At 41.5% G+C, this 25,373-nt stretch overlaps 1 protein-coding gene across 5 annotated transcripts in view; it reads left to right on the forward strand.

Moving 5' to 3' along the window:
• The first annotated feature begins 8,929 nt into the window (after positions 1 to 8,929).
• Ube2w (ubiquitin conjugating enzyme E2 W) overlaps positions 8,930 to 25,373 on the forward strand; it is a 67,345-nt gene continuing 50,901 nt past the window's right edge. For 3 of the 5 annotated variants that reach the window (XM_028768710.1, XM_028768719.1, XM_028768744.1), the window contains exon 1: positions 8,930 to 8,978. In XM_028768710.1, coding sequence (XP_028624543.1) covers positions 8,964 to 8,978 — 15 coding nt within the window. In that variant the 5' untranslated portion in view covers positions 8,930 to 8,963. The remainder of the gene's footprint in view (positions 8,979 to 25,373) is intronic. The other 2 variants (XM_028768726.1, XM_028768736.1) reach the window with 1 other exon arrangement.

A 25,373-nucleotide genomic window follows, 5' to 3' on the forward strand; every position in this document is an offset into this window, starting at 1 on the left:
TAAATTTTTTTCCTTTTAAGTTTTTATTCTTTCTAAATCTCCAATAATCCACCCCAATCTCAGTCATCTCCCCATTCTTTCATATCTATCTTCCCCCTCCCAAAATAAAAAATAAAACAAACAAGCAAAACCCAAAACATCTTGGCCTAGAAACTGCAGTGTGTCCCATAGTATACCCTTTGTCCACACATCTTTGCAAATGTTAATTGCAGTGAGTCATTGGTCTGCTTCGAGGCCTCTGGCTTCTGCTACATCTATACTGGACCTTCACAGAGACTTGGATATCCTGTTGTTGCCCTATGTTGTGTAGACCCTAAAGCTTTGGATCTGTAAGAAAGGCCCCTTCACCCTCTCTAGCAGTTCATAGATGGGATAGATACTGGAGTGGGCCAACTCAAAGCCCTGGCTCTGGACCTTGGTGGTAGAGAATCCGTCAGCCTGACTGCTGTGCTACACCCCACCATCAGGGTGAGCTCTCCAGCACTGCTCATCCAATGCTGCAGCCCACAAGGGGCAGGGCCAGTTTATTCTTTTTTTGCTCAGGATTGCTTTGGTTATCTGGGGTCACTTATGTTTCAATATGGATTAATTTTTTTCTCGTTTTTGTAAAGAACATCACTAGAATTTTTGTTGGAATTGAACTGAAACTGTAGATAGATTACTTTTATTACCTTTACTAAGACAGTTTATGCAGTGTTTATTCTTCCAACCCAGGATCATTTCTTTCTTCCCTCAGTAGGTGGGGCTTAGCTGGAAGTGAGTGCTGGGAGCCTGGCCTAAATGGACGCATATCCACACTGCTATGGCCTTGCTTGCCACCATGATGGACTCTGGCTCCAGGAACTCTTCCTGTCTTAAGCTGTTTTTTCCTCAGGTGTTTGGTCACAGCAACAAGAATAGTAGCTCTATTCTACTCACAGTGAAATTATTGGAACATAACCCTACTACAAGTCACATGGCAGCTGGATTTCTCATTTGGCTGCATACTCTGGAATATTTCTTTGTCCACTGTTTTTCTCTAGAAACCATCAGCTATGCCAATGTTTAATGGCATATTTACAACTCCAGTCTCCACCATGTCCTCCAAGATGGTTGTTTAATTTTTTTTTAACACTACTAGTCTGTGTTGAAATCTTTAATGCTTCAAAAATACTTCTGCCATCCTTTTGTTTGAATTACGATTCAAATGAGGCTAACATTTTGCATCTATTTACTATGTCTCTTAAGGATCTTTTTATCCATGAGGTTTTCTTTCCATCTTTATCCCTTTTATGGCATTTATGGAAGAAACTGACTCATTTGTCTTCTTGAATCTCCCGTAATCTAACTGTGGCTGTTTGCAACTGCATGGTATGATTCAGTAAGTCCTTTGTTTATGCAGCTTTCTCATCCCATGTTTCCCATACGCCCTGGTCATGAGATAGAAAAGTCCCGATTAGATTCTTTCAGTTATAACACATCCTATTTACTTCCTCTTGTATTCCCTTCAGGAGGCATGTAATATCTGGCTGTCTCACATTTACTGATGTAACACTGATCAACATGTTCATGTGTATAGCATGATTCATTTCTTACAGTTGACCCTCAGTATCTGAAGATGATGCAGTGTGCTTTTAGGACTATGCTGCAAATAGTCTGCAAATGCTCCAGGCCCTTATATACAATGGTATGTTATTTACATAGGACCTATACATATCTTCTCATATACTATAGAATAGCACTACATTGTGTAATGTAACATAAATGCTATGTAAACAATTGCTACACTGGTATTAAGGAATAACGATAAGCAAAAACATCTGTGCATGTTTACACAGAACCATTGCAGGGTGGAAGGCAAAGTATAGGAATGAAACATTAGGTGAACACTGCTAGATCAGTGGGAATAGCAGCAAAAAGAGAGGAAGGAAAATTAGGACTCAATTTTGAACATTTTGTTCTGTTTGAGGCAGAGTCTCTTATGTAGGGATTGAAGGTGTAAACAACAAAATGTGGTAGGTGGAATACTTAGATGAGGAAAAGCTTTCATTTGGATAGCTGTGAGGAAAGCTGCAACACTCCATTTTACAGTGAAGAACTCCAAACCCAGAAAACATCTCCATTCCATAGCACTCCTGGCAGAAGCAGACTGAGATTCCGTACAGAGATGAAATAAATATCAGTAAATGCAGTAAAAATAACCAAGTTCTCTGGTAGTTGGGTGGGAAAGCACACACCTGTAATTCTCGCACATGGGAGGGGAGGCAGGAGGATCAGGAGTTCAAGATAAGTTTCCTCAACTCAATGAAAAGAGGTCAACCTGGGCTATGTGAGACCATATCTCAAAAAGGAAACAAAAATATCAAAGCAGAAACACAAAATGAAAAACAATGAACAGTTTCTTTAAAATGGTTTTTAGAGGTGTCCCTGAATTCCTACCCCCATCTTCCTGCTTCAGCCTCCTAATTGGCTAGTATTCAGCTGCATGCCAATGTGGCCCATCCTCCCTTCCTTGCCCCTTCCCCCCTTTCTCCCTCCACTTTTTCCTTCCCTCTTCTTCCCCCTCTCCAGGGTCTTGGTATGTAGCCAGGTTGACCTCATCTTCTGAAGTGCTTGTTGAATTTGAATACTGGCATCACAGAAGTCCCTTCCACACCTCCTCTCCTTTTATAACAGGCTTATTGAGTTACAATTTATATACAGACGGATGCACTCAGTATATGTGTATAATTCAGTACTCTGTAGTAAGTGTCTCCTCTTGGGTAAACAACCATGAGTGCAATTTTAGAATATTTCCATTACCTCAATATGAAAAAATTGAGGACTGGGGAGATGTCTAGGTGTTTAATTATATTCCATTTATATATATAAAACCTCATTGGTAAGAAAATCTTGCAGGACTAGAGGGAACAATAAAAAGCACTTGCTGCTTTTGGAGAGAATCTGAGTTCAATTCTCAGCACCTGAATGACACCTTGCAATTGTCTGTAATCCAGTTCCAGAGGATCTAATGACATCTTCTGGCCTCTGCAGGTACTGCATGCATGTGGTACGCACAGATACACATTTGGGCAAACTTCTACCCAGTACTATGAATTGATTAAAAATTTTTAAAAGGGGCTGGAGAGATGGCTCAGCGGTTAAGAGCACTGACTGCTCTTCCAGAGGTCGTGAGTTCAAATCCCAGCAACCACATGGTGGCTCACAACCATCCGTAATGAGATTGGATGCCCTCTTCTGGTGTGTCCGAAGACAGCGACAGTGTACTCATAAATAAAATAAATAAATAAATCTTTAAAAAAAAAATTTTTTAAAAAATCTTAAACACCACAGACCAAAATTAACTGAGATTGCTCAGCGGTTAAAGCATTTACCACATAAGCCTGACGACTGGTCTTTGGCTTCTCAGAACTTATACATGTGTGGTATAATTCTATCCTCAGAAAGTGGAAAAAGGGAAAACAGCAGTGCAAACCAACTAGTTAAATTAGCTCTTCTAGGCAAAGTTTGGTTAGCTCTGCCTCAATGAATACAATAGAAGAGGGATCAAGGGTGTTTCCTAACATCAACCTCAGGATGTTCCATGCACATGTACATATATGCATGTGTACCCCCCAACCTGTGCCTACACAAGTGCAAACATACATACATACACATGCATACCACAAACACACAAAACACTCAACATAGTTCTAAAATGATTAGTCAATAGCTATTGTTCTACAATCCCCAAAGGCCTTTGCTCCCAAGTCCAGACTCTGAACACTCCTAGACTCCTATATCTAACTAAAGTATCTGGTCACCTGAAGCATCCCAGTTCTCTCTTCTAGAAATGAGCAGCATCTGCCATGAATGAGTAGCACCATCATTCTAGGAGCTCTTGGGAAGAAACAAGGCAGGCATTCATTTCTTGGGTACAAGACCATAGCTTTTCATGTTTCATGGTCCTCAAAAGTCCACAGAGTGGAAGCTCAGTCCCAGCTTGTGAGACTCTTGGGAGCTGGTACAGCTCTAGGGCAACCTATTGGAAAGACATGTGGGTCCTGAGACTCTAACATAAGTCATCAGGCTTGGTAGCAAGTGCCTTTACCCCTGAGACATTTCACTGGCCCTCAATAGATTTTTTTTTAATTTCCCTAGTATTTAGTAGTATTTAGATTGTAATTATATAATTTCCTCTCTTCTCTTTCCTCTCTCCAACCCCTCCTATGTACTCTTGCAATGGTTCATATTCATGGCTTGTTTTTTTTGTTGTTGTTGGTGGTGGTGTCTGTGCGTGTATGTGTTCCTAAATATAAAAATACAACCTGCTGAGTCTGTGTAATGTCACTTGTGTATATGTTTTCAGGGCTGACTACTTGGTATGGGTGCCAACTGGTCTGCTCTTCCCCCTAAAAGACTGTCTCTCCGTCTCTAAGCATTCCTTAGTTGCCTCTAGTTCTTTGTCTAGGCTTGAGGCCTTTCCCCTTCCCCAGTCCTGAGCATGGCTATTGGTGTCATACTTTTCTGGGTCCATGTTTCTGAAGCAGTATTGATGAGGCTTCAAGGTCACAGCTTCTCTGATATTTTTGATATTTGTGAAGAGACACAACCTCATAGCAAATTTCCTGATCCTCTGCTCTTCCAGGCTTCACACCCTCTCTTGTGCAATGATTCCCTGGATCTGAGATGAGGGGTAGTTCTGTGGTAGATGGATCAGCTAGGCTAGGTTGTACAACTTAGCACTCTGATTGGTTGTTTTCTGCAATGGTATTTGTCTGTTGCAAAGATTAGTTTCCTGGATGATGATGAAGAGTACACTTACCTGTGGATATGAAGATAAATACTCACCTCATTTTTACACACAATACAAATGCTTTATTTATGAGCTTGATGGACTGCTGGCTGTCCTGGAACTCACTCTGTAGACCAGGCTGGCCTCGAACTCAGAAATCTGCCTGTCTCTGCCTCCCAAGTGCTGGGATTAAAGGCATGTGCCACCACTGCCTGGCACATCCTTTTCAAACAATCACTAAAAGCAGAGCTGAAGAAATGGAAGAGAGAAATAAGCACAGATTATGCACAAGGGCTACAGAGCTGAGCTGTCGCGGGCTCAGGGAAAAGAATGGGATTCAGGTAGTTTCTGGTTTGTTTCAACCACTGTTTCTGTATTTTATCATACTCTGAAAGCATACATATGCACTAGAGGCTAAACTTCAAATTCTGACCATTTCCTCGTATGACTGCTGCCTGTTACTTACCATACTTTTCAAGGGTGCTAGGCAGTTGCAGTGAACCACTAAGACTCCAAATATTTCTCCATAAATTAGAAGGAAGCCAAGTTAATTCTTTAATATACTTACTGTGATTTAAAGCTCAAAATGACACCCCAACAGTATTTTAGAGTTTTTGGTTTTTTTTGTGGTGCTGTGGATGGAACCCCAGGTTTTGAGAATGCCAGACAAGAATACCCCATCTCTGAACTATTGCCCCTTAAAATGATATTTTAAGTTAAGTATGTAAAATTTAAATTTTCAAAAGCTGGGCGTTATGGGGCCCATCTTTGATCCCAGCAGTTAAAGTTGGATTTCAGAGTTTGAGGTCAGCCTGGTATATAGAGCTGGGATTACAAAAGATAAAAACCTATCTCAAAAAAAAAAACCAAAATAAATAAATACATGAAATTTTATTTCTTTTACTAGCTGTACAAAATTTGAAATCCAGAAAAAACCTTGAAAGTTATGCAATTTGGCTTATTAATAAGGAAATAGACTGTGGGGATGACAGGTCTTCTCTACACTTGTTAGCAACAGGGCTAGGATGAGAATGCAACTCTCATTTAATGCCCTTTCTAACCTCTAATAAGTGAGCTGTTTGTGTTGAATGCTTCCATTTCTCTGGTGAGATCAACCATGAACAGCTCCTTGGAGACAGACTCAGGCAAGAAGACCCTCTACTCTGCCTCCTCAGACTTCAGTAAGCAAAGTCTCAGCAGACTACTTTTTTTTTTTTTTTTTTTTTTTTTTTTTTTTTGGTTTTTCGAGACAGGGTTTCTCTGTATAGCCTTGGCTGTCCTGGAACTCACTCTGTAGACCAGGCTGGCTGCGAACTCAGAAATCCACCTGTCTCTGCCTCCCAAGTGCTGGGATTAAAGGCGTGCGCCACCACTGCCTGCCAAGCAGACTACTTCTTAATTCTGGTCTGGTGAATCACTAGACCAAAGACAGCTATGAACTACATTGCAGCAATGCCCTGTAGTCATTTTGTGGGTCCTCCAATATTACTAGAGGGTCTCACATTTCCTCCATCCAGTCAGAACATGTAGTCCTATCCTAGTCTGCATTATTTCAGGCTTTCCCTTGCCCTGAGGGTAGACTTCAGACACCTGCCCACATTTTATACTCTCCTGTTTCTTCTTACCAGAGATGGAAGTGAGGATGGTTCAGGAGATGAGGAAGAACTGCCTCTCCTTGCCAGCTGATAGACATTCTACTGTGGAAATTAAAAACTGAATACCATTACTAAATTTTATATAAAGAATGATTCTGTTTCGTTTTGTTAATTTGTTTGTTTTTTGAGACAGACTTTTTCTGTGTAACCCTGGCTGTCCTGGAACTCTGCAGACCAAGCTGGCCTTGAACTCACAGAGATCCACCTGCCTCTGCACCACCACCCACCCAAAGAATAATTCCGGCTAAATAAGAATTCCTTCATATCCATTCTATTTTTACTTGGCTCCAGTTGTCTTAAAAAAGTATTTTACAATTCATTTCAATCACTAAGTGAAATTAACATTACATTTTATGCTACTTACGTTTTATCGCAAATACTGCTTTTTATAAGATTTTCTAACTTTTACTTCATCATTGCTGAGCCTTTTTCTAACATGGTTGTGTCAATTCCAACCCTATTGCTGGAGATTCGCTTCCTCTTCCCCTTTTGGTATTAGCAGGCACTTTAAAGTGGTTATACCCACTAATAAGCCACACTCTGAGAAAAAAATGTGAGCATCTTCATCAAATAACAGGCAGTCAAGGGTTTTAGAAACACTTATACACACTGAAAATAGCCTCTACACCATTCTTTGCTCCTGAGTTTTTCAGGAACATTCTGTTACATACTTTGCCTTTTGTTTTGCTTTCCATGCTGAGAGATCAAATCCCAGTCTCCTACATGTTAGCCACAGGCTTTCCCAGTGAACTATATACCCCAGCCCTCTATTATGTATTAATGAAAGAATAAAGACAATAGGTAGTTATGAGCTGTTTAGAATTTCCTAGGATGTGACTAATAAGGACTTTGCCTTCTGTGAAGATCCTTTGAACACATGTGAAGCAAATATCAGACATTAGTTCTACTGTCAGCAACACCAAAATTCCTCTAATTGCTTTTCTCCATTCTGAGTACCTTGCCTAGTAGGCTATTTACTCTGATGAGGTCATAATGCCATGTTTGTGGAGTCTTCCTTTGTCACTTACACCTTTGAGAACAATCAACTTTTAAACATGAACATTAGCTGGTGCATTACTACCTGAGTTCACAGGGACAAAGGAAGGACTGGTTGAGAACCTTTCCTGTAAGCGCACCTCCTTCACTGGGCTATGTGAGCGCTTTATTTCATGCTGTATTGGTAACGACATAACTGAACTGACACCGGATATGCTTCTGGTTGATTCTTGTATTCCAAGTCATGCAAACCCCCATGAAGAAGTTCCTCCATGGTGAAAATAAACCATCTTGAATATTACACCATAGAATAACTGGCATATTTAAAGATCTTTTCCTTTTTTGAACACATTTCCTCACGGATGTTCCCAGAGAACATCGTGATCTATCTTAAGTGTGAAGAGTGATACCTACATCACCATTATATTTATATCTTAGAGAAATGTCTAAAAATGAAGCCAAGTCAATAAAAATAAAGATTTAAACTTTCATTCGGATAAAGTAAAAGCCTTCTACACAGCATGTTATCCTCTTTGATTCTTTTAGAGACAGGACATGAGGTGCAAGCTTTTGGCTTCCATTTTCCTCTTATATACCAAACGACATCTTCGGTTCCGTAAAAGATTTAAAAATGTGACTTCTGATAAATGCTGGCAGAACTGGTGTATTCCCAGAATAAACTCTGTATGCTCAGCGTTTCCTACTCAAACTCACTCATAGGTCGTCTGATCATGCAACTGCCCACCATAGAATTGGCTCAAGAGAAATCTAGGCATTATAACGTGAACTACATTATTATATTGAGATTCACGGCTAGAGTCAAATCGCTAATCAAAGTTAGACTGATGTAACAATGACTATTATGGTATACCTGGACTTTACAATTTAGAGGGTTGGGGAACTAGAAAAGTGCACACAAAAGGGAACTCCCATTATTCACCCTCTTTCCCTTCCCAGTCGTTCAACGCTACAAATCCAATTGCTCTTGCTTTTAAGATCACAGCGTTGCCCCTGCTCTCAGTTTTCATTCTGTCCTATAGGAAAAGCTGTGACTCTGCCCCTCAAAGTAGAAGCTTCCTACATCTGCAAAGAGGAGAAAGCGTCTCCAGGCGAAGTTGTATCTGGCTCAGGAGCGAAAACGCGGTAGGTGTAAAAAGGACATACGAGGCGGGGGGAAGGTTACTATAAATCTTACACTTGTAGCTAGAAAAACAAAATCTGATTCCCTCCACGCCAAATGCCTGCGGGTCCAGACAGCTTCCTGACCTCGGCATATCGCCGCCAGCCTAACCCTGAGCAGCACCTGGGCCATCACTGAGGGTGGACCCGCAAGTAAACTGGCTGGGTTGCAAGGTACCCAAGGCGCCCGGCCCGACCCCGCCCCACCCGCTTCGCCCCGCCCCTGGGCACACGCGCTAGCCAATCGGACACGCGGCTCCCTTTCCATCGGCGACACCGCCCCCGTGCCCGGGATGTTGGGTCCCCGCGGCGTGACGCGAGCACGGCGGCTCCGCCCCCTGCGTCTCGGGCCTCGCTGGCCTTGGGGGGATGGTTTCATCATGGCGTCAATGCAGGTGAGCGGAGCTGCTGCAGCGGGGAGGGCGAGGGGGCCGCCAAGACGGGGCGAGCGTCGGCGCGGGGGCGGTGTCCGGGACCTCTGGACCCGGCTCCGGGCGACCTTCCCTGACCTCGGGGCGTCAGGAATCGTCAGGCGGTGAGCTGAGCGTGGGTGTCGGCCGGTGGCTGGGGACAGTCGGCGGCCGCGAAGTTGTGGCATAAAGGCGGCTGAGGGGAAGAAAGGGCGAAGTTCGGCGTGCGCTCCGCGGTGTGGGCTCCGCTCCGCGCCCCTGCGCGAGGACCGCTGCCGCTCGGCTCCCCGGCCACCGCGGGGATGCTTTTCCCTTTACGCTCCCCGGCGGGGTGGAAACAGCTGTGTCTGCCGCGGTTGCCCGCGGTCGGAGCGCCCGGAGACGGGCAGAGCGTGGGGCAGCCGGAGAGCGCCTCGCCGAGGACGGCCGCCTGCCCACGGTGCTCCGCGGCCTCTGCCCGGCCTCCCACGCGCAGCCTCTGATCGCCGGGCTCCTGCTCTGTCTTCTCCGATCTTCATCCTGTGCCCCGTGGGTGCCTCCTCCTGTCAGCCCGTACTCTGGGCATTCCCTGGCAGCCCACGTCTCTTTTTCGAAGCCGCCCTTCGTCCCTGTCCCCAGCGTCCTGTGCCACCCAGCGTGCGAGTTAGTGGGCCTGCTCCTCGGCCTCGACAGAAACTCGCCCTCTTAATTTTTTTTTTTCTTACGATGCCCCACCCTTGCGGACTCGGTAAGGCCGTGGCTCCTTTGCCTTTCTTTCCCAGACCTTTAAAATCTTAGTTTGGTGGGAGACGTCTGTTATCCCGTGCCCTACCTGACTTGACAGTGGTTTTCTTACCTTCCAACTTAGTGTCTTCCTTTTTTTCCCCCTTGCAAATCCAAGAAAAATGATTTTATTTTTCGGGCAAAGATGGCAACCACAATTGTAGTTTCTAGAGATTGCATTATCTATAGCCGGCGTTTAATTTACAGATAGGGCTAGCGGTGTTAAAGCACATAGGAAGAGAGAGTAGAACTCTTGTAGAGTGTCAGCGGAACGCCTTTTGGAGTTCTAACATCCTCTAGTAAAGAGAGAAACCGCATTTTCCTTAGAAGAATTTTTGGCTTTTGTTTCTAGAAGAATAAGTAAGGTCTCCTTGTTGCTGCTTCTCTGTGCTAGAAATGGTTTTCGTTCTTATCCATTTCACCCCATTCCCTGTATCTTCTTTAAATCTTCTTTCCTTATGGTATTCTTTCTACATTTGCTTGTCCTTTTGGCCTTTCCTGCAGAATAAAACTGCTAGTAACATTTCTAGTTGAAGGGGTGTCACGAAATGGTGCAGCGAAACAAGAACAATTTCAGGAAACGTTATACTTTACTAGTCTCCCCAGAGACGTTAGAGAAGTTTCGTCATTTGAGGCCAAAAAAGGAACTGTCGAACACCAGTTGGACAGAGGATGGGCTATATGATTGCTTTAAGATTTTTATCTGTTTTAAGACACTATTTGTTATGAACACTTGAAGATGATCTGTCTTAAGATCCAGGCATTATTTAAGACTAAAAATGAAGATTAAAATTCACCACACTTGTGATTGTATTTAGCGGGAGAGCTGGTTAGCTTTTACACTTCAAGTATTTGGAAAAGGCAGATTTGTTTGTAAGAGAGATTGGTATTTTTGGAATTTACTCTGTCTTGAGCAGTGGGGAAAATGCTTTTTATGCCTGTTTGTATGCCTCAACCACTACTGTCTTTTGTCTGAATAGAGTGGGAACCAATCCTTTCTGTTATAAAGTTAAATCTTGACTTTTTATATGTATTTCAAAGTATCTTGATAATTTTTCCTGGAAATAGTAGCATTTTGACACAGATTTATTTTTTATTTAATTGTGTGTGTTGTCTATGTGTGGGTGTGTGCATGTGCAAGTGCCTGTGTAGGCCACACCTGCTCTGGATCTGAGTTACAGGTGCTTGCCAGCGGCTGAGTGTGGATGCTAGGAACCAAACTAGGGTCTTCTGCAAGAGTAGTTCTTTCGCCGGGCGGTGGTGGCGCACGCCTTTAATCCCAGCACTTGGGAGGCAGAGGCAGGCGGATTTCTGAGTTCGAGGCCAGCCTGGTCTACAGAGTGAGTTCCAGGACAGCCAGGGCTATATAGGGTAAAAAGAGTAGTTCTTGCTCTTAACCACTGAACTGTCTCTCAGCTCCATAGCAGACTCACTCTTTGGTGTGGTTTTCGTTTTGGTATCTTTGCTCAAAGTTTATTTTCTGACCATGTTTACAGCAGAAGTTAGCTCTTTTCAAAATAACTTAAACATAGCACTAAGAGATCAAGTGTGTACATTAACTCGGCAAGTATTTTTAGATAAGGTTAGATTTCCATATCTTAGCATAGAGGATATTATTATTGCTAAAGAAGAGATTACTTAAGCTGCTGAATTTTTAAAACATATACTGTACATATGTAATGATTTGATTACTTGATAACAATGTAATAATTTTTATATGAGTAAAACCAAGTAAGGAGAATCTTCACTTCTAACTAGAGAATATGGACTTTAAAGTTGAGATTATAATTACTTTTATGTTTTTGTTGTTTTGTTTTTCCTGGAACTCTGTAGATCAGACTGGCCCTAAACTCAGATCTGCCTGCCTCTGCCTCCCAAGTGCCAGGTGAGATTAAAGGTGTGTGTCGTTACTGCCCAGCCTGCTTTCATGTGTTTATCTTCATTCTTTGAAATAGGTTCTTGCTGGGTGAGGCTTACCTCACATTTGACCTCTTCCTGCCTGAGTCTCCTGAGTCCTGGCCTTACAGATTGTCCTACTGTGCCTGACTTTGCTGTCATGCATTCTGCCAGTGCATCTCAACTTTCATTCACACTAAGTACACTAAGTTAGATGATGATGTTAGCATCTGGAAGCTGCTGGCCAGGACCGTGAGGGATGCAGGAGTTAATTCTCAGGCCCACGTCCTGTGGGGAAGCTGCTGTTGCTAGCATTCATCAGTGTACAGTTCAGTGTGGTGCATTTCACACTCTAACGCACTCTTTTCCATTTTACTTCACCTCCGCTTCCTACTAGTCCTTTTTAAAGCAAAGTCAGAAATCGCCAAGTGAGATAATATTTTAAGAATTCTTTCTTTAAAAAAACACTTTTCTTTGATATATTTTTGTTTTATGTGCATGAGCATTTTGCCTGACATGTATTTGTCTGTGTATGCCGGGAGAGGCCAGAAGAGGACTTTAGATCCGCTGAAACTGGAGTTAAAATTGTGAGTTACCATGTGGATGCCGGGTCCTCTGAAAGAGCAACAAACACTGTTAACTGCTGATCCATGTCTCCAGCCCTAAGAATTCATTCTTAAAAGAATGATTTGCTAAACGGTAACACTTAAAATGGTAGATGATAAAGAAATAGACATAAACTTAATTCTGTTAATTCAAAAATGTTTTTTAAAAATTAATTGAAAAGATATTAGTAATAGGTTTCAGTGCTAGTAGCACTTGGAAGGCAAATTTAAAACTTTATATACTGCAGAAGCATTACTTTATTACTTTTAAAATTCTGAAAACATTGTAAAGTATAACAATACTGTTGTACTAATTTTAGCCAAACCCTAAAATTGCATTTTTTCATTGTATGTATGTATATGCATATGTATTATATATATTTATTTTTCTATTTCTTATAGCTCATTTCATGTTATGAAATATTTAGTTTGACTCTCATACATATTTTCAAATTTAGTATTTAGTCATTTTGTTGAGGCTCCTTTTAAATTAGAAGTTTTAAATTTTACCTGATTGAAGCTGGGCATGGTGGTGCAAGTCTTTAATCCCAGCACTTGGGAGGCAGAGGCAGGAAGATCTCTCAGTACTAGGCCAGTTTGATCTACATACTAAGTTCTGTAATAACCTAATTGAGGTAAGGTGGCAGAATGAGCAAGTCAGTGGACACTTAAGATTATCTGGTGTGCTTTCCTAATTGGACCCTTAGATGGTTATGGTCTTAGAAATTTAGCACATAATAGCTGATGTTTGTCAACTATAAATAATGTAATTGCAATAAGTGGTTATTCTTTGTGGACCCCTCCCTCTCCCCCTCTGTCTCTCTGAGGGTGTTCTCTGTAAATGACAAACATAAGTAAGCAAAAGCATAAAGCGACAGGAATTCTGTCCCTTTTATTTTTGTGATCTATCACTTGTGTATTTGTCTTAGAAATGTATAGATTTTTTTAATCCTTCAAGCGCCCCTTCCCAATGCCTCCATGAAAGCAGGAAGAAAGTGCTTTAATCTTTTAAATGTCGAGAAAGTTTGTGAATATAATAAAGACTTGTCCATCGATTGCCACTTGAAGAAGCCTTCAGGAATAACAAGTTCTGCTCTAATTAATTCTACTTCAGGAAAATTTGTTATGCAGATTTTTAGTGGCAAGGTTGAATAGCAACACAGAAATAACTTTAAAATTCATATTCACATTATATAGTCAAAGTTCATTGTCTTGTGTGTGTTTGTAAAAGTTTAAGTACTGCTATTTTTTTTTCATCTGATTCTTACAGCAGTTTGTCCCGTAACTTTTATTGTGATTTAACAGTTTCTGTAAGATATTTATTTGGAGAAGTGACTTCAAAATTATATAGTAACTTAGGTAGTAAAACAGATTTGAAACCAAGTTCTGAAATCTAGTTAGGCTGTACATTTGTTGGTAATGAAGATTTTACAAAGTTTAGTGTTATAGAGAAGTTACTAAGACAGTTAGCTTTTCAGTCAAGAATCAAGCTGATGGGCTGGGGATTCATTGCTCAGTGACAGCACAGTTATTTGCCTAGTATACTTGAGGCTCTGGGGTCTATCCCCAGCACTCCATAGGAGGAAAAACAAGTGCTTGTCAGGACATTGATTCATAGCCTCTGACACTAAAATTGAATGGGCGTTGGCATGGTAGTACACACCTCAAATCTCCAGGGCTTGAGAGACATAGGCAGTTCTGGTCTATATAGCCAGTTCCAGGGCAGCTAGGGTTACATAGTGAGACCCTGTCTCAAAAGGCAGTGGGAGGAGGAAATATGCCTTAACATTCATAATAAAATTACTCTATGGATAAAATTGTGTGTGTATTAGCTATGTGCTGAGAAAGTTATGATGGTGAGTTTAAAGGCACTCTTCTTTATCATCAAGGAGGATTAGAAGTATGATTTGGTGTCTTTCAGATAATGCACTTTGGTTTGTTACTACCTAAATGGCGCACCTATTTGATGATATGCTTTGTATCTCCCTGCAGTTGGAATCTGCTTGTGGTTGATACCTGCAAAACACTTGACGTTTTTCAGGTGTTTTCAAAGTTTGCTCCTTTGATAGTTTTTGAGGATAGGTTTTTGATCACAAACAAAACAAAGAACTCTTATTATTCAGATGCCCTTATAAAAAACTATTAGGAATAAGCAACATGGACTCTGGAATCAGAGGCTCTAGAATGGGGGCTGTCTTGAGACCTGAGAACCTATGCTACATAAAACCAGTATGCAATGGAGTGGTTAAGACAGAAGAGTGGGAGAGGTAAACATGTATAAAATGCTTTTATTTTGTTTTGAGACAGGATCTCCTAATACGTAGCCCAGAGTGGCTGTAAATTTGTAATCCTCTTTAAGGGTTTTTTTTTTTTTCTTCCCCAATTACAGTCATGGACCATCACACTTAGCTATAAAATTGCTTTTTTAATTTTCTTCCCCAAACACATTTTTTCTTTGTTAGTATTCGACAACTTCTTTATTTCTGAATTAGAACCTTAGATTCATCCCACCCCAGCATCAGACCATCTACAAATTCTACCTGCACGAGAGACCTAGAAAAGAATGGTCTCCTCTTGGAGATTACATTATCATCATTCCTTTCTGGAGTTTATATTAGCAGTTCCACAGATGATTTTCCAGCTTCATTTTTGGACCCTTACAGTTTTTTTTTTCCCCCAGCACATCACAAAAGGCAGATGGCCACCTCAGTCACAACTAGACTGACTTCCTTACTTTGCTCAGACTGTGACAGGACTAAGGCAGCAGTTTTCAACCTGTGGGTCACAACCCCACAGAGACATCCTGCGATCAGATAGTTATATTATGATTGAAAACAGTTGCAAAATTAGTTATGAAGTAGCAAGGAATTAATTTTATGGTTGGGGTCACTCCAGCATCTGGAACTAACTATATTAAAAGGGTTGCATCATTAGGAAAGTTGAGAACCACTGAGCTAAGGCCTTAACCTCTCCCAGATACTCAGGTTCCTCTTAGGTATCTATCAAGCCTTTCCTTCCTGCCCCCACTCACATCCTTAGATGCATTTCTTCAGGATGGCTTTCCCTGACTAGCCAGTACAAACACCACTCCTTAGCCACACTAGTAACTCATGTTGCTGAGTCCCTCCGAATTAGGATTTATTGGAAATTAATTAACCCACCACTTCCTCTGCATGAAGCTGGATGGCTGGTGTACAGGAGGGCCCTGTACATGGTGAATGAGTGAGTGAGCACAGTTTCTGGATTCCAGGAAGCTTGGATTTCATTCTCGTTTTGCATTTTAATAGCTGTATAACTTTTTTTCTATCAAGCATAAAATAGTCATAATTGATAAACTTGCAGATTATTTCATTTCACGAATTTTTTGAGTTGCTTGTGAGTTTTAACTATAACGCTGTAGGACTCCAGATTTAAATCCTCCAGCAAGGGTTTTGTTTTGCTTGTCCTTTTGATTTCTGGTCTTTGTATTGACGACTATCAGTAGCAAAAACAAACAGGTTTCTTTTATGATTATTTGTCATATGAGGGGTCTTTATCTTCACATCATAGGGAGGAGGGTGAAGTTGGATCCTAGTTAGAGTGCGTCCTCCATCAGTCGTCTTCATAATCCGACAACCGGCCAAGTAAAACTGTGAGCCTCTATGCCACTCGTCAAGGCCTAGTGTCCCCTTTAAATTGAAGTATATGGGCTGGGTCATAGCTTAGTGTTGAAGCTTGGATTGTATATTTAGCACATATATAAATAAATGAAATAGGAAAAGAGTTCATGTGTTATAAGGTATATTGCAAGGATTTTGACATATCCACCCCATGAATACTGTTTTTCATATTTTCGTCAGCCCCAAAGGAAGCCTGGTGCTTGCAGTTCCTCCCACGTTCCTCTTTCTCTCAGCTTCAAGAAAGCCAGAATAGCTGTGTTCATAAGCATTGCGACTCTGAGTTTATCTCTGGTGCATATATTATCAGTATTTTCAGGGGATGGGGACAAGTAATAGTCCATTTTATGTTGTAAGGGATTTGCTTATTCGTTTGTCAAGTTGATGTTGTTCCCTGTTTTCATTCATCAATTGATAGTTGAGATTCTTCCCACTTTGTGATGAACAGTGCCTCTATGATGGTGGTGTGCACATTCTTCATTTGTTTCAGATGTGTATTGAAGAGTGGAGTTGCTACATTTTAATTTTCTAAGGTCATAGAGAAAACTTTTCTTATGTTCTGTCTTCATAACACTCGATACTTCTGAGTTCATATCTTCCATAAAGCATTTATCTGATATCAGTTGGATGTTCTACAGTTCAATCCAATTCATATACTGGCCAGAGTTAATACAGGTCTAAGAATATCCCCTGCTGCCGGGCAGTGGTGGCACACGCCTTTAATCCCAGCACTTTGGAGGCAGAGACAGGCAGATTTCTGAGTTCGAGGCCAGCCTGGTCTACAGAGTTCCAGGACAGCCAGAACTACACAGAGAAACCCTATCTCGAACTCCCCCCACCCCCAAAAAAAAGAATATCCCCTGCTTAGATACCAGTTGCAAACATACAGTCAGTCCCAGGTTACTTCCAACTTCTGTCTGATTAGCCTCCAAATTGGAGATTCTCAGCTAAGTAACTCCCCTACCCCTTTAATAATTTTCTTGGGTTGGCTCATAGCACTCCAGATAGTGGACACAATTGGTTGTATATTATGAAGGAATTTCTGGTTTTCTTGTTAGCAGTTCTGTCTTAAGTCTCTTGAGGACTGACACTACAGACACAAGTCACCACACCTAACTGAAGGGTTTTGTTGTTGTTGTTATTTTGACACAGTCTCAATGTACCCTGGTTGTCTTAGAACTCTACATAGACTAAGCTGGCCTTGAACTCACAGAACTCTGCCTCTGCTTCCAGAGTGCTTGGGAGTAAAGACATGCTATACCATGCTCAGCAGTAAAAGTATTTTAAAGAGCCACATGAGGGGACACATAGTGAGATTCCTAAGGGTCTTGAGTTTTGGAGTCTGTTCCTTAGAGCTGGAATGCAGTTGAGTTCTTGTTCAACCCAGAAGCTCTTCAGAACCAGTTTTTCTAGACTTTTCCTCTTGAGACAGAGTCTCTCATGTATACCTGAGTGTCAACCTACAATGTAGCTGAGGATGAACCTGACTGAACTTCTCATCCTCCTGTTTCTATCTCTTGAATATAACTGGGTTTACAGGGGTGATCCCTTAGGCTCTGTTTATATAGTGCTGGGGTTTGAATGCAGGTCTTCATGCATGCTGGGCAAGTAGTCTAGCTTCATTTCTATCCTCTTGTGGATTTCTGAGGTTTTGTTAAGAGAGCATGATTGATGTAGTCATTGGTCACTGGTCATCACTTCCACTGTTAGCCTCTAACTTGAGATTGGGAGGATAGGTCTCAAAGTTTTAGCCCTATAATTTCCCTGATTGGATAGATCTTTTGTTAATTAGTCTTCCTCCTTAGGATAGCTTTGAACCCCCAGTTAACTCTGCATGCCACTAACATATAAAAAGGATCCAAGGGAACTGTGTACCATACAATTGTAAAATGGCCTAATACAGTTGTCCCTTGTCATTTTTCAAGGCAGAGTTGCTCTGTGTATCCTCAGCTGTCCTGGAATCCTCTCTAGACCAGGCTGGCTTTGAACTCACAGAGATCTGCCTGCCTTTGCCTCCCAAGCGCTGCTATTAAAAGTGTGTATGCTACCACTTCGGGTCTAGGATACTAAACTTGTAGATGATCAAATCCTTATGTAAATTTTCACAACACTTTTATATGCTATGTACAGATCCAATCCATGTGTGTGTGTGTGCCAGTGTTTTATGAATAGGGCAGTCTACAATGGCTTCAAACTTTGTTTGTTTTGGCTCAGTTTTCCAACTGCTGAGACCTATCTCTTACACACTTTAAATGATCTCTTGCTTGTTTAAGCGTAATACAAGGTAATGGTATGGGACAGTATACTACGTGTGTGTGTGTGTGTGTGTGTACATGTACACACATGTGAGTGTGAATGATGACAAAAATATGTTCAGTACAGGTATCTCCCCTACCCCTCCATCTCAACATTCTGTAACCAAACGTATACATAGGGTTTCTCTAGCCCAGACTGGCCTTGAACTCACTATGTAATAGAGGCTAGTCAGTCCTCTTGCCTCTGCCTCCACCTCCTCATACTTGACTGCCCCCCAAATCTTTTGGATCCAAAGTTGGCTAATCTGAAACTCTGGAACCCTCTAATAAGGAACTCTTGGATACTGACATTTTGTATATTTTTATATAGAGCTATATAAGTCACAGTGCCACACTATGGCAGTGCTTTTTTCCAGGCCCTATTTCATATTTCTGCAAGCAGTTTATATACATTCTGGCTAATAGTGATGTGTGTGTTTATCTTAGTATATAGTGGCATCTCATTGTGATTTTTAAATTTATATTTATCAATGATTAATGATGTTGAACATCTTTTCTTGTATATATTGACCATTTGAATGATTTCTTTGGGGAAGTATCTCTTCAAATCCATTTTCCATTTAAGAAATTAAATTCTCTATTGTTCAGTTATAAGAGATTTTATTAAATTCTTTACTTATTTTTTTTCACAAAGGTTCTTACTCTGTTACCCTAGCTGGCCTGGAATTTGCTTTGTAGACAAGGGTTGTCTGGAACTCACAAACTCACAGAGATCTGCCTTCTTCCTCCTTTTTTTTTTTAAATTCATTTATTTTTAGTCATTATTGTTTTGCCTGCATATATCTGTATGAGGGTGTGGGATCTTATAGAATTAGAGTTACAGACAACTGTGGGCTGTGATGTGAGTGCTGGGAATTGAACCTGGGTCCCCTGAAAGAGCAGCCAGTGCTCTTAACTATTGAGCCACCTACCCAGCTTCCTTCTCTTCCTCCTCTTAAATGCTGAGATTGAAGATGAGTGGAGGTGGCTCACGCCTTTAATTTCATCCATCAGGAGGTAGAGGCAGGCAGATCTCTGAGTTCAAGGCTTGCCTGATCTTTGAACTACTGGGATTAAAAGTGTGGGCCACCACCCTGGACTTTATTTTTAATTATGTATCTGTGTGCAGGTGTGGGTGTGTGCATGTGTGCAGTTGACTAGAAGCCTGAAGAGAGTATGTTGGATCCCTTGGAGCTGGAGTCCCAGACCATGCAAGTCACCAGATGTGGTGTTTTAAGACCCAAACTAGAGCCCTCAGCCAGCACTCTTAGCCACGGAGCCGTCTCTCCAGCCCTGTATATGTTCAACATGTGTAGACAAGGCTGGCCTTTAACCTCATGGATCAGCCTGGCCTGCCTCACAAATGCTCGGATTAGAGCTGAGTACCTCCACCCATGGCTGCATCTGTATTTTCTAAGTACTAGAATTGTAGCTCATATATTTGGGTCTTGGGTGAATAAAGTTCCTTGTTGAATATGGTGTATGGTATATGGTGTATTTAGTGTTTACATGGCAGCTTATTTTCCTTCTGAAGTTGAATATTTCCAGACTGAAAGTCTGTCAAGTTTGCTAGTCTCAGCTGATAAATGGAGAGTTGCCTGCAGAGAATATATATTGTAGCTCTACTAAAAGTTGCCTCTAATCTACTTAATCTGCCAACAAACTAGTGCTGAGACATCATGTCATCTTCATTATAATTAAAAGAGGTACGCTGACATTAGACTTTTAAAAATGCCACAGGACAGACATGTTACAAGTCAACTGTTCCAGGTGTAAACTTAACCTTTTCTTTAAACTGTAGCCACATCTTACGAATGACTTCATAAAATATGTTTTCAATTGTGGAAATAAAATGTAGAAATTAAGCTTACTTTATACATTAAGGAGAGAATCTGATGGGAAATTGGGTATGCTGGATTTTGAGAAGGGGATGGCACTGGATCTTCATTATTACAGATTCTGTATTTGAATCCACCTGCTTGTTTATATTTATCTGAAACCCTGAATCAATTGTGAAAGAGTTTTGGGGTCACATTGCAAAGCAGTGAGGGTGTGTTCTCCTAAGCACATACAGGAGGTCAAACAAGACACTGTTGTGCTGACTGCAAGTGAGTGTCCTTTCTGGGGTTTGTGTTGATGTCCTGAGTTTTTGCATTTTTGTCCTTTTTTTTTCTCTGTTTAAAATTAGCTGCAAGCCTAGTATTAAAGTGCTCCTTAGGAGTCCTGAGTTCATGAATGCTATCATGTGCCGTAGAGAAAATGCTTATGTCAGATAAGATTCACTGAAGCATGCATTATAGTGCTGTGGCTGTGAAGTGGATGTTAATGAGTTAACAATGTATAGTAAATAAGCGACGTTGATTGACTGATTGATTGTGTTGCTGGGGACCCAGGGTAGGGCCTCATGCATCCTAGACAACTGAACTATATGTTGAACTCAATCTTTAAAAAGAAACACACATCAAAAAGGTTTATTAGTGGTTGACTGGAATTGTGGTAAGAGGGTTGTAGAAGCCTCGGTTTCATCAGGAGCAGTGAGCTCTGTATTCACCAACTCCGTGCTTGCTTAGATACAAGCTACTGCAAGTACTGCAAATTGACTGTTTGAGCTTTCAGTCCATCTTGAGTTGGAAGTGTAAGACAGATGAGAATTGGTAAAATGTACTACTGCATCCACATTCCTTGTTTCTACTTTTTCCTGCAGTTTAGTAACTTTTTCTTCGGCATTTGCTGGGCTTGGTTTTGATTTTCAAGTTGGCCCACACAATTAAAACCAGCTGTTTTCAACTTTGACCTTATATTGAAGTCAACTGGGAAACTTATAAGTCCCCAGATTATGATTTAATTGTCCTCGCATGCATTTTGGAGTTTCTCTTGACTCCTTAGGTACTTCTTTTTTCTTCTTAAATGATTTATTATTATTTTATGTGTTTGAGTGTTTTGCCTGCATGTAATTGTGTGCCTCATTTGTGTATATTACCTGAGAAGTACTGAAGAGGGTGTTGGATTTCCTGGAATTGGAGTTAGAAACAGTTGTGAACTGCCATGTGGGTGCTGGGAGTGGAACCCAGGTCCTTTGGAAGAGCAGCCAGTGCTCTTAACTGCTGCTCCATCTCTCCGGCCCCTTGGTAGGTGATTCTGATGTATAGCTTCAGTTAAACTGGTGTCTTGGCATTCATAGTAGAGATTAGATGGAACATTGTTATCTGGATTAGTTATCATGCATCTTTTTGTTTCCAGTGTAGACTTTAGGAGACCCAAGACATTTTTAAATGTTAATCCTCTGGAGGGCCTAAAGAGTCAAATTTAAAACTATAGAAATGATTATTTCCTGTTTGGTTTTTTACATAATTGTAGTTCTATCAGATTATATTTACTATTCATAACAAAATACTGATAGTCTTACTATCAATCTTTTCTTAAAATTTCTTGTTTAATGGCTATTTTTCTGGAGTAGACACAATTCTGAAATTGAAATGTCATTGTGGAGCAGAATTCAAGTGTTTAGATGAAGTGAATGAGTGGTTGGGTAGGCTGTTAGGAGCTGATGGTTCATTATTATCAATTGTTTGTGCCTAGATGAATTCATAAGGTATTTATTTTAATAGCTGTATTTAAATTTTTGTTTTGTTTTTGTTTTGTTAAGATAGGATTTCTTGCCGGGCGGTGGTGGTGCATGCCTTTAATCCCAGCACTTGGGAGGCAGAGGCAGGCAGATTTCTGAGTTCGAGGCCAGCCTGGTCTACAGAGTGAGTTCCAGGACAGCCAGGGCTACACAGAGAAAAACCCTGTCTCGAAAAACCAAAAAAAAAAAAAAAAAGATAGGATTTCTCTGTGTAGTCCTGGAACTTACTCTGTAGACCAGGCTGGCCTCAAACTCAGAGATCCCCCTGCCTCTCTGCCTTCTGAGTGCTGGGATTAAAGGTGTGCACTACCACCCATATAAGGTATTTATTTTATTTAATCCCCCCCACCTTTCATGTGTCTATGTTTGCCATGTGCATGCAGGTTCCTGGGGAGACCAGCATTGGTTTTTGCAGCCTCCGAGTTCTGGAATTTTGAGTATGGGAAGGGAACATTGTAGCTTCTCTCTTGGTTGGTAGTTCCCTTAGATGTCTGCACTCCTCTGCAGCCTTCTTTGCAATTTCTTGATTTATTTACTGTTTTTGTTTTATACATTGTCAATCTGTAGCATTGAATAGGACTGAAAATAAACCTATGGTCCTATTTTATTTATTTATTGCAACTTTGTGAGGCAGTTTGGATACTACTAGAGCATCTTTGTGAATCCCAGTGTCTTTTGAGTCAGACATTAAAGATAACTTTAAAAAATGGAACATACCATTTTGTTCATTAAAAAAAAAAAACCTTTTTATTGACCCTTTGAATTTCATGTTAAGCATCTCAATCTCACTCCACTCCCTGTCCCTCCATATCTGCCCTCTGCCTTTGCAACCTCCCCCCCAAAAGAAAACAAAAAAATAAAAATTAAGCAACAAAAACCCCGGCCATTGAAACTACAGTGTGTTACAGAGTATGTCCTTTTGCCCGAGCAGCTTTCCTTGCAAATGTTCATTACTGGTGCAGTTCCAGGAGTCTGCGGCTTCTGCTACACTATTAATACTGGATCCTCACTGGGACTCCTCTCAGGCATCCTGTTGTTGAGTTGTGTGATGGAGACCATGCCACTTTGGATCTACAGGACTGGCCTTTTCATAGATGGGGTAGATGTTGGGGTGGGCCAACTATAACTCTGGGCCTGAGTGGTAGCTGAATTGGTCAGCCTTCAAGCTCTTCTGAGCTTCTGCTTTCCTGCTTTGCCCAGGTGAGGTTCAGGATCAGCTTTCCCATGTTTATGCCACTGGGGCTAGATCTCCAGCAAGGAGGTAGAGCCATCTCTCCCTGGCCCATGCCCTGGCCCTCAGGGTTAGCTAGCCTGTGCCCACATCACTAGGGCCAGCTCTGCTGTGCTGCCCTAGTGCTGCAGTCAATTAGGGGCAGGCTCAGCTCTCACACACTGATGCTCTCATGTCTGGCTTACCCAAGTCCATGCCACCAGGGCCAGCTCTGTGCTGCCCTTGGACGTCAACATGGTCCTAGGCAGCAGCCCAGACCAGGGATGTCCACAAGGTCTTTAGTAGTAACATGACCCTCGTGGGAGAATGAGCCGGGTGGGGCATTCCTCTGGCCTTAGGTGGCTTAGCAGACTACTCTCATCAGGCTGCTTCTCACCACCCTCACATCTCCAGATCCACCTCTCTTCATTGTGTACACACCTTTCTGCTTTCTCTCTCCCATCTCTCCAAGTGGTACCTGGGCCTCTTAGTGGGCCTCCTTCAGCAAGGGGTCCTGAACTCATAGCAAGGGGTCAGGGAATCCTCTGGGTGTTCTCCCATGTTCTGCCTATACTGTAGAGACATTTCATGTTGCCTAATAGATTTGTTTGTTTATTTATCTCATTTTTATGTGTATGAGGGTTTGCATTTGTGTGTATCTGTGTACCATGTGCAAGCCTCATCCCCACTGACAGAGCTGGAGTTTTGTTGTGAGCCTCCCTATAGGTGCTGGGAATCGAACCCAGGTCCTTTGCAAGAACAAGTGCTTATAACTGTTGAGCCACTTCTCCAACCTCTATTTATTTTTTGTCTGAGACATGGATCTCATTAGGTAACCCTTGGCTGTACTAGAACTCCCTACATAGACCAGGCTAGCTTCAAATTCACAGATCCATCTGCCTGTTCGTTCCTAAGTGCTGGGATCAAAGGTGTGCATATTGTATCCTTTGTAGTTTTATGTTTAAATGAATTGTATTTTTTAACATTTCAGTTTTAACTTTGAATTAAATATCAATATGCCTTATTTAGTGTTGTATTTTCTTTTTCTTCCTCCCATTATTGAATATATTGTGGAAAACTGTTATATTCAGGTTTGGTTGAAGCCAACACTGTAAATTACAGCCTGTGTTCTTGGATTTCTGAGTTACTGTCTTCACTTTCTTGTTTTCTAGAGTTACCCAGAGTATCCACCCTGCTGTAGTGCAGGAAATGGAAGCCAACTTAGCCCTTGATACATTTCTGTGTTTTCTATTGTACCTTTTATTCATGAAAGAATACTTAACCCCACCCCTCTCCTTCAATAGAGTCTATAGCACAGGCTGTCCTCAAACATACAGCCCCCCTGCCTTAGTCTCTGAGAGTTTGTACTTAGAGGTCCCCACTGCAGGCTGGAGAGCTGCAGATCAGACTTCTCACTTTGTGGATGCTTTTCAGAGTGTTAAAAGTGCTAGTTTAAAGAATGAAAACCTTTGTTTTAGGCTTTTCCTTTCCTTAAAGAGGAAAACATAGTAACAAGTGACAGAAGTTAAGGTCTGTAGAAGATGTACTCAGAATTCCATTAAGAGAAACTGTTTCATTTGCATTATTATTATTAATTTATTTTTTCTTGAGACAGGGTTTCTCTGTGTAGCCCTGGCTGTCCTGGAACTACTCTGTAGACCAGGCTGTCCTCAAACTCAGAAATCCGCCTGCCTCTGCCTCCCAAGTGCTGGGATTAAAGGTGTGCGCCACCACTGTCCAGCTCATTTGTATTATTTTGCTTTATGCTAAGATAAGTTAAATTATTTCTTTGCTAAGCTATTACCAAAAGTCATTTCTTAATATTAGGGTAACAGTTGGGCATGGTGGCATGCACCTCCATGTGTTAAGCTGGCACACAAAGGCAAGAGGATCCAGTGTTCAGTCATCCTTGGCTACATGAAACTCTCTCCAAAATGAGAGGGTGGGGAATATGAATACAGTTGTTAATGTAATGCTACCGTGGTACAGAGGGCTTGTTCTCCTCCTCATATCATGCTTCCTGGGCTTTGATTTCTACCTTTAGTGTTTGTTGAATGGAATTGAAGAAAACATTGTTGGTTGTCTTTAATATTTTTACAGTACTGGGACTTGAACTCAGGACCTCACTAATCTAGCTACACACTTTACCACAGAGCCACATTCGCTGCCAGTCTTTTAATTTGCACAATTGCTCTAGCAGCTATTGTCCCACCACAATTTCCCCTCCCTCACTCCACACTCTTTTGTTTGTTTGTGTGTTAAGATAGGGTCTTACAGGGAGAGGAAGAGGGAGAGGGAGAGGGAGAGGGAGAGGGAGAGGGAGAGGGAGAGG

Source organism: Grammomys surdaster, unplaced genomic scaffold (genome assembly GCF_004785775.1).
Source record: "Grammomys surdaster isolate TR1022 unplaced genomic scaffold, NIH_TR_1.0 64, whole genome shotgun sequence".
In the NCBI taxonomy this organism is placed as follows: domain Eukaryota; kingdom Metazoa; phylum Chordata; class Mammalia; order Rodentia; family Muridae; genus Grammomys; species Grammomys surdaster.